Source organism: Bubalus kerabau, chromosome 20, assembly GCF_029407905.1.
Source record: "Bubalus kerabau isolate K-KA32 ecotype Philippines breed swamp buffalo chromosome 20, PCC_UOA_SB_1v2, whole genome shotgun sequence".
In the NCBI taxonomy this organism is placed as follows: Eukaryota; Metazoa; Chordata; class Mammalia; order Artiodactyla; family Bovidae; genus Bubalus; species Bubalus kerabau.
Genome location: NC_073643.1, coordinates 50,096,399 through 50,105,666, shown reverse-complemented (window position 1 = coordinate 50,105,666; position 9,268 = coordinate 50,096,399). Strand labels below are relative to the sequence as shown.

The 9,268-nt window shown below is 56.0% G+C and overlaps 1 protein-coding gene across 2 annotated transcripts in view; it reads right to left on the bottom strand.

The window, feature by feature from the left end:
- NT5DC2 (5'-nucleotidase domain containing 2) overlaps nt 1-9,268 on the bottom strand; it is a 51,752-nt gene that overhangs the window by 345 nt on the left and 42,139 nt on the right. For both annotated transcript variants that reach the window (XM_055558811.1, XM_055558812.1), the window contains exons 2-13: nt 3,481-3,665; nt 3,291-3,365; nt 3,010-3,065; nt 2,831-2,924; nt 2,550-2,678; nt 2,380-2,440; nt 2,184-2,286; nt 1,970-2,071; nt 1,745-1,826; nt 435-521; nt 215-355; nt 68-132 (exon numbers count right to left, since the gene is read on the bottom strand). In XM_055558811.1, coding sequence (XP_055414786.1) covers nt 68-132; nt 215-355; nt 435-521; nt 1,745-1,826; nt 1,970-2,071; nt 2,184-2,286; nt 2,380-2,440; nt 2,550-2,678; nt 2,831-2,924; nt 3,010-3,065; nt 3,291-3,365; nt 3,481-3,665 — 1,180 coding nt within the window. The remainder of the gene's footprint in view (nt 1-67; nt 133-214; nt 356-434; nt 522-1,744; nt 1,827-1,969; nt 2,072-2,183; nt 2,287-2,379; nt 2,441-2,549; nt 2,679-2,830; nt 2,925-3,009; nt 3,066-3,290; nt 3,366-3,480; nt 3,666-9,268) is intronic.

Sequence of the window (9,268 nt, the reverse complement as noted above, 5' to 3'; positions counted from 1 at the left end):
GAAGGAGACACAGGCACTCAGGGGGTGCCCGAGGGGGCGGGGCCTCCTGCCGGGGCCCCTCACTCACCTCAGCTCCTGCCGCTCCTTCATCCAGGCGGCCAGCACCTGCCGCGACTCGGCGTCCTGGTAGGTCTGGGGGAGACGGGTGTGCCAGGTGTGAGTGGCCGGGGGCAGCTCCCCCACTCCCCGCCCCGCTGCCAGCCGGGCCCCGCACCTGCATGCGCTCCAGCAGCCCCGTGAGCGCCTGCTGCCATGTCAGCGAGTGCATGTACTGCTCCGTGTTGATGATGCGGATCTCACGCTCCAGCTCGGGGATGATGGCGCCTGTGCGCCAGCCATGCCGCAGCATGAGGTCCTGGGGGGCCAGGGAGACTGGGCTCAGCAGCAGCCAGGAGAGACCCCCCACCTCCCCCAGGGGGCCCCACCCCCCTTACCGCCAGGTCACTGTAGAGGTGGTCCCCAAAGTAGAGCACTCGGGGGCCGCGCCATTCCGTCAGCCGCAGGAAGTCAAACAGGTTTCCCTGGGGGGAGGGGGGTACACAGCTACGCCCATTGTGCCGTGGGGGCTCCCCTGGGGCTCCTCTCCTCCCGGCTTCCCCAGCCCCCAGAGGCAGCGAGGCCGGATGCAGGGCTGCCCTTTCCCGCGGCCTTGGGGCCACTCTGGGCCCTGGCCCTCGCCGCCTCCCCTTCACACTCAGGAAGGGGGTCTGCCCACGGCAGGAAGGCCTCCCCGCCCTGTGCCCTCACACCCGTGCAAGCGACGGCCCAAGTCCACTCTGGGAAACAAACTGCAGCCGTGACCCCATGGCCCTGCAGCCAGCAGGCCACCCCGGCCCACCAATAGCAGACTTCCCTGTGAGGTGCCTGCCCCTCCCGCGCCAAAGCTTAAGAAAAGATGAAAACAGCCAGGTTCTATCCGACATGGCAGAGGAGGCTGGAAGGGGAGCAGACACCAGGGTGGGCCGGGACAGCCTGTCCGTGGGAGAGGCCTGGGGAGGTGAGAGCCACAGGGCAGACAGGTAAGGAGGAAGAGTGAGGTGCAGGGGACCCCAAGGAAGAGGGAAGTACGAGCGGGCGGAGTGCTGAGGATGTGCCAAGTTGGCAGGAGACAGGGAGAGAACATGAGGCCTAAAGGAAAGTCTAAAACCTGCCAAAGAAGGAAACCCAGTGTTTCCCACAAAGGTGGAGTGGCACCCCTCAGGCTCAGCAGGAGGCCAAGACAACAGAGTCACCCTCACAGCCTCTGCCCAAGGGGGCCGCCAGCACGGGAGGCTGAGCAGCGGGCAAGGTGGAGGGCCGGGGTACCGCCTGCAGTGCTTGGGCTCGGCACCCGGCAGCCCAAGGCTGCGCTACTGGCCTGACCCCCAGCCCCGAACCACTGTCTCTAAGAAGCCCCAGCTCAGCCAGGATTTCCACACTCCATCCAGAGCCGAATACTTCATCACCTCCCGCCCACAGCCACCTAACACCTCCCCACCAAGCACAAGGCCCCTTCTCACCTTCCTAGCCAGCCAGGAAAAGGGGTCCTCAGAGGCCTGTGAGCCGCCCCAACCAGGCTGTCTGGCTACAGCAGACGGCTCAGCCCCACTGAATGGGCGCTTACTGAATGCCTGAGCTACTGCAGAGCTTCACAGCACATGTGAGGAGAGCATGGCACGGTGAGGCCAAGCATCGGGGCTGGGGCCCCTGGGAGGGGACAGAGCCCCAGCGGGTGTGGGGCAGCGCCCACCCAGCTGGCTCTCACCTGCCGGTAGATCTTGCCCTTTTCCAGGCGAGTGATGCGGTCCCAGTGCAGCGAGCCCTTCTCATCAAGTTTCCTGAAAGGCCTAGGGTGGGTTCAAAGGCCTGGGGTGAGGTTCAAGGGCCTGGTTCCCAGACTGTGGCAGGACCACAGGCGGCACGCCTGCCCCGGGACACAGAGCAGCAACCGCGCCCACTCCCTGGGCCGACCACCCCGGCCAGGCCTTACTTGCGTCGATCGGTGAAGAAGCTGGGCTTGTCCGCCTGGACGATGACCACGTCAAAGAGCTGGCGCCAGTCGGGACCCACCATGTGCCGCATTCCCTTGTCCCTGGGCGGAGAGGGGCCGAGTGGGGCAGGCGGCCGAGGGAGGCTCCAGGCCTCTGCCACCCAGCTCGAGTCCCTGTCCCACTTCCGCCCCCAGCGGGGGCAGGGGGGCTTACACGAAGCTGAAAGGGCTGTTGGTGATGAGGAACAGCTGCTTCCCATGGGCCACCAGGCGGCTCAGCACGGCAAACGTCTCATCCCCTCGCAGGATGTACTTCTCTGGGAAGTACGTGGGGTGGGAGAGAAGGGAGCGGTGAGGGCCGGCCCCGCGCCGGCCCCGGGCAGCTGCAGCAGGGCCCTGGCCCCCCTTACCCATGTCCCGCTCGATCCACTGGTACATGAGGCCCTTCACGTGCACGTCTCGGATGGCATCCTAGGGGCAGCGGAGGGACAGTGAGGCCTCACTGGAGCCCAGGATGACCTGCCCTGCTGTGTCTGGGCTCCCGTCCATGGCACCCAGGGGCACAGGCCCAGGCCCTTACTGTCACATCCTTGTAGAGGTGCGCCTGGTCAAACTCCAGGCCGTGGCCCAGGAAGTGGTCCACCACGCAGGAGAGCAGCGCCATCTCTGGCAGCGAGAAGATGTCCATGAACTGCTTGATGGAGGGGCCCTGGGGAAGCAGCACTGGCTGAGCAAGCCCTCCAGCCCTGGGGACCCAAGGGCAGTGTGGCTTTGGGGTGAGGGCTGGGACACCAGGGTGCAGGCACTGCGCCCCGGAGTGCACCGAGCGGGCCGCCTGGGCAGCGGTAGGCGGGCGCCTACCTTGCCGTAGAAGCCGCTCATCTGGTAGAGAGGGATGTGCTGGGTGCCCCCATAGAGCTCGATCACCTCTTCGTCTGGCACAGGCTGGAGGCCCCTGGGTGGATGCACAGAGACCACCAGTCCAAAGTGGCGCTCGGGCGTGAGCCGGGGGTACGGGGCAGGGCCGGGGCAGCACTGACCTGTAGGCCGTCCCCAGCTGCACATAATGGAAGGCATCAATCTTCATCAGAAGGCTCTAGGGGCACCACGGGAGCAAGATGGGCGGTGAGGCGAGCGCCCGCCAACAGCTCTGAGCCAGCCTTTTCCAGCCCCCATGCCCCAGCTGGCTGGTAGAAAGGCACCCCACGCTTGACAAGAGGAAGTGCGGCTTTGAGGCCAAAGGAGTAGAAAGATGAGCCCACCACTGCCAGGAGACAGGTGGCTAAGGAAGCAGTGAGGCCCCTCAGAAGGGGCCGCTCACCTTCTGAATATCGTAGTGGAGGCCGCGGATGGCAAAGCTGGGGTTGTAGTCATACTTCCGAATGCCCTCTGGGTACTGTTGGGGGAAATGGGGCCAGGCCTGAGCCAGCGGTGTGGGCACACCTGCTCGCCGGGCAGTTGCCTCAGGATCCATTCAGCCACCCACCCACCAAGGGCTGGTCTGGCCTCACCTTGTAGTGCTCAACCAGGATGTCGCGGGCAGCATTGAAGATCTCCGGGTGCAGCGTGTCCGAGTACTGGGCCAGGGTGTAGTCATAGTCAAAGCCGTACACCTCGACGTCGCGCAGGCTGATCTCATTGTTGGCATAGATGGCTGCGGGGTTCAGGAGACTGCACACCTCGGGGGGCAGGAGGTCTACAGGAGGAGGTGCCAAGTGTGAGGCAGACCCTGAGACACCCTAAGATGGGTGCTCTGAGCTCGGCAGGTCAAACAGGCTCAGAGAAAAGCCCCCCGCCCAGGGTCACACAGGTGGGATAAGGGGCCGATGAGTACCGGGTGACCGCGCTGATGCAGCCCACCAGCTGCCCCTCCTCCAGCCTTTACATGCCCCAGGGGACACCTGGCTATGCACTGGCCCTCTCCACTTGCCTGAAGCTGGGGTGGGATCTTAGGAACATCATCGGGGTAGGAGTGCTGGCTGAGGCCGGAGCCGCTCAGCTCTGAGCATCTGCCACAGGCCTCAGGGCGAGGCCCCTCTAATCAGGTTTCAGCCGCCCGGCAGCCCACATAATAGCATTTGCTGCCTCTGAAACTGAACAGGACCCCACGGGGCTCCTGGGCACGGGAGCCTTCTGTCCCCAGTTTCTTGATTGTAGGGAGGAAATGCCAGCCTCCATGACCTTCCCTGGGTTCCAAAGGACAGATACAAACAGCTGCTAGTCCGGGAAGGCAAAGGATGCAGACACGGGGAGAAGCAGCTGAGAAACCCCCGAGGCCAGATCTGAGGAACCAGAGCAGCTCACCAAGAGCAGGAGGCGCCGGAGACACGATACAGTGCGGGCCCTGCACACACCCTGAACAGCAGCCCCAGCCTTTAGCCGCTCCAACAACTCCTCCCCAGTTCCTCCTGGGTTGGATGTGAGGTGGTTTTTCGGGGGCACAAGCCTGCTGTCTCCCCCTTGGCCTGGCAAAGCAATAAAGCTGTTCTCTTCTTCTTCACCCCAAACTCTCAGATTTGATTCTGCACTGGTGCACAGAGGCTGAGTTTTCAGCATCAAATCTGGCCCCCAACATAGGGCTGACTTGAAAATGTATATAGTCAAAGCTATGGTTTTTCCAGTAGTAACGTAGGATGTGAGAGTTGGATCATAAAGAAGGCTGAGTGCTGAAGAATTGATGCTTTTGAACTGTAGTGTTGGAAAAGATTCTTGAGAGTCCGTGGACTGCAAGGAGATCTAGCCAGTCAATCCTAAAGGAAATCAACCCTGAACATTCATTGGAAGGACTGATGCTGAAGCTCCAATACTTTGGCCACCTGATGCAAAGAGCCAACTCATTGGAAAAGACCCTGATGCTGGGAAAGACTGAAGGTGGGAGAAGAAGAGGGCAGCAGAGCATGAGATGGCCAGGAGCGTCACTGGCTCAATAGACATGAGTTTGAGCAAACCAGAGATAGCAGAGGGCAGGGGAGCTTGGCGCACTGCAGTCCATGAGGCTGCTAAGGGTCAGACAGAACTTTGACTGAATAACAACATTTGGTACTTTAAATTAAATGTAATCAGTTGTAATTCTGTTATTGTAACTAAGTTTCCTTACACTGTAAGTTTCATTACACTGTAATCAGATGTTTAACCATGCCTTTCTAAGTCCTGTCATTTATAAACAGTTACTGTACTCTGATGCGTTTGCAAAACTGCTTCAGGAAAATGTATGGGAAGGACCTTATGACAAATGCAGGTCTCTCATAACTTTCATACCACGCCGCTGAGCTGGGTGCACTGCTGCACGCTCGGTACGTGTAACAACTGGATATAAGCGATACAATGTATGGCCTTTAGTGTTCCCTCATTAACATACCTCTGAGCCTTCTCATGACACCTGATCGGCTTTTCCCCAACGTGGATTAACTAGGCACATACACAGGAGACCCGGTACCGAGGGACATGATCTACATCCAGGTTGAACTGGATAGATATTTTGATTATCAATGCTTCTACTGAAAGATTTGCAATCAGAAGGGGAAATGATAAAAGTGTGCATGTATTGAGGTATGGGGAAGTCACCGGCTTATATTAACACATGGTTGAACTTTAAAAAGCGGCCTGTTTCGTGACCTCTCACAAAGGCACGGTACGTCTGCTTTGCCACTGATGAGGGGAATGCATTTACAAGTCAAAGTGGAGGACAATGGTAAAGCTGAGTAACCACTGAGGATGTGATTTCACATTCCCGTGTTTTTATAAATTTGAAATTTCTGAGCTATGTCAGACTTGGGATGCTAAAAGGATTTAAAAAGTCCCCCAACCTCTTCAAGATTTCAGCTACAGACTGCAAGGATTACACCTGGATCAAGGCTGAGTAGAGCCCTTCACGCAAGGAAAAGCATCAGAAGTGACAAAAGTCCTTTTTAAGGACGTTATTCCTCAGTGCGGCCTTCCCTCTGCTATAGAGGGGCCCATGGGCCTGCGTTCATCACAGAAACAACACCGACAGCAAACAAAGCTTTAGGTACAAACTGGAAACTTCACTCAGCATGGAGGCCCCAACCTACAAGAAAGGCCGAAAAGATGGACTGCGCCCTGAAGAAAACTCTCCCCAAGCTGTGCCAGAAAACTCGTCAAAAAAGGAACGTCTTCCAGTTGTGGCTCCTAGAAGTGGGCTAGGATTGAGCCTCTGTGAAACGGCAGACGAAGGCCCTTCCCGGCTCCTAAAAGGAGAGAGGGAAGCATTTCGTGGCTCTGGAAAGCTGCAGGTAGATGACTGCATGTAAACCAGCGCAGGCGGGACATGCCCTCACCCCACACGCAAACACAACGCCGGAAACCCAGCAAAACAGCCTCTGACGGAGGGCGCACCCGCGTCTGCTTAGGCCAGTTTCCCGAGACAATACAAATAAAAACAAAAATGAAGAAATGGGACCCAAACTTACAAACTTTCAAATAGCAAAGGAAAACAAAACAATGGCAAAAAGAAAGCCTTCAGAATGGGACAAAATATTTACAAAGGATGCAACAGACAAAGGATGTATATTAATTGCCAAAATATACAAATAGTATAACATCAATTCAACAAAAAGAACAACCGAATCAAAAATTTAGGGCAAAAGACCATAAATAAGACATTTCTTAAGAGAAAACATATAGATGCCAATAGGCACATGAAAAGGTGCTCAACATCACTAATTATGAGAGAAATGTAATCAAAACTGCATAAAGGTACCACCTCACACAGGTTAGAATGACCATCATTAAGAAGTCTACAAGTCACATGTGCTAGAGAAGGTGTGGAGAAAAGGGAATTCCATCACTGGTGGTAATACAAATTGGTACAGAAACGATGGAAAATGGAGTGGACGTTCCTCAGAAAAATAAAATAGAACCACCATATGATCCAGCAGTTCCATTCGTGGGCATGTTATCAGTCAAACCATAATTCAGGAACCTCCTTGGTGATCCAGTGGTTAGGGATCTGCCTGCCAACGCAGGGGACATGGGCTCGATCTCTGGTCTGGGAAGATTCCACACACTGGAGGGGCTTCCCTGATAGCTTAGTGGTAAAGAATCTGCCTGCCAATGCAGGATATGCAAGAGACCTGGGTCGATCCCTGGGTCAGGAAGATCCCCTGGAGGAGGAAATGGCAACCCACTCCAGTATTCTTGCCTGGAGAATCCCATGGACAGAGAAGCCTGGCGGGCTACAGTCCCCGGGTTCACAGAGTCAGACACGACTAGAACATGGCAGGGCGACTAAGCGCCTGCACAACCACTGAGCTCACACGCTGCCAACACCGAGCCCCGCTCTGCGATCACTGCGCCCGCTTGCCCTGGAGCCCCTGACCCTCGACAAGAGCGGCCACGCGACGAGAAGCCCGTGCACCACAAGTGGAGAGCAGCCCCCGCCCGTGTGCAGCGCCGAAGACAAAGTGCGGCCAAAATAAACGCAGAAAAATCCATTTACAAAGGTGCATACACGCCTGTGTTCATGGCAACACTGTACACAACAGCCAAGAAACAGAAACACGTTTCCACTGACAGATGGACAGGTAAAGATGTGGTGGGTGCGTGTGCTGAGTCGCTCAGTCGTGTCCAACTCTTTGTGACCCCATGGACTACAGCCTGCCAGCTTCCTCTGTCCACGGTATTCTCCAGGCAAGAATACTGGAGTGAGCAGTCTATCCCTATCCCTTCTCCGGAGGATATTCCCGACCCAGGAATCAAACCAGAGACTCCTGCATTGCAGGCAGATTCTTTACCAGCTGAGCCATCCGGGAAGCCCCTAAAGATGTGGTACATTTATACAAAGAAATACTACTCAGACATAGGGAAAACAAGAACAAAATAATGCCACTTAAGGTTGCAACTAGAGATTATGATACTAAGTGAAATCAGAAAGACAAATACCATATGATATCACTTATATGTGGACTCTACATTGCACATACAGAGAAGGAAGGGAGGGAAGGTGGGAGAGACAAGAGAAACACGGGCAGGAGGAGCTAGGGAGAAAGAGGGAGGGAAGAAAGGAGAAAGAGAGGCAGAGAGTCAGGGGGAGAGAAGGGAAGAGGTGAGGGAGAAACAAAGGAAGCATGGGGGACAAAAAGACACAGGAAGAGCAAGGTGGGCAGAAAGAGGGTGTGACGGGGGAAGGCGGAGTGATGGGGGAGACGGAAAGAGAGAGGGAGACTGAGACAGGGGAGAGGCAGAGAGCAGGAGAGGGAAGGAGGGTGAGACAGAGACAGGCAGGAGACTGAGAAGAGGGGTGGGGTGAAGGCAGAGAGGGGGAGAGAGAGGGCAGGAGAAACAGTGGACGGAGAGAGAAAAAGGGAGGCAGACACAGTGACAGGGAGGGAGAGAGAGCCGGGTGGGGGAGAGAGGGAGGAAGAAAAGAGAAAGGAGGAGAGAGAAAGCCAGAGAGAGAGGAGGAGGGAAGAAGAGACAGAGATAGGGACGAAGGGAGAGAGAGAAAGGGAAAGGGAACAGAGAGACAGAAAGAGACCAGGAGACAGTCAGAAAGAGGCCAAGAGATACACAGGAAGAGACACACCAAGGAAGACAGACAGGTGGAGAGGGTGGAAGAGAAAAAGAAGCAGAAAAGAGAAGGAGAAAGATCAGGAGAGGAGGAGGGAGGCAGGGAGAGAAAGGGAAAGAAAGAGGGAGGAAGTGAGGGAGAGGGAGAGGAGAGAGACAGGGCAAGAGAAACAGAATGAAAGACGGGAGAGTCAGGGCACAAAGGAACACACCTAAGAAGCAGCCGTCATCTTCTGGGCTCCAAACTCACTGCACATGGTGACTGCAGCCATGGAATCAAAAGATGCTTGCTATGACCAACCTAGACAGCATATTCAAAAGCAGAGCCATTACTTTGCTGACAAAGGTCCGTCTAAAGGCTATGGTTTTTCCAGTGGTCATGTATGGATGTGAGAGTTGGACTGTGAAGAAAGCTGAGTGCCGAAGAATTGATGCTTTTGAACTGTGGTGTTGGAGAAGACTCTTGAGAGTCCCTTGGACTGCAAGGAGATCCAACCAGTCCATCCTGAAGAAGATCAGTCCTGGGTGTTCACTGGAAGGACTGATGCTAAAGCTGAAACTCCAGTACTTTGGCCACCTGATGCGAAGAGCTGACTCACTGGAAAAGACCATGATGCTGGGAAAGAGTGAGGGCAGGAGAAGAAGGGGATGACAGAGGATGAGATGGTTGGATGGCATCACTGGCTCGATGGAGATGAATTTGAGCAAGATCTGGGAATTGGTGATGGACAGGCAGGCCTGGCGTGCTGCCGTCCATGGGGTCGCAAAGAA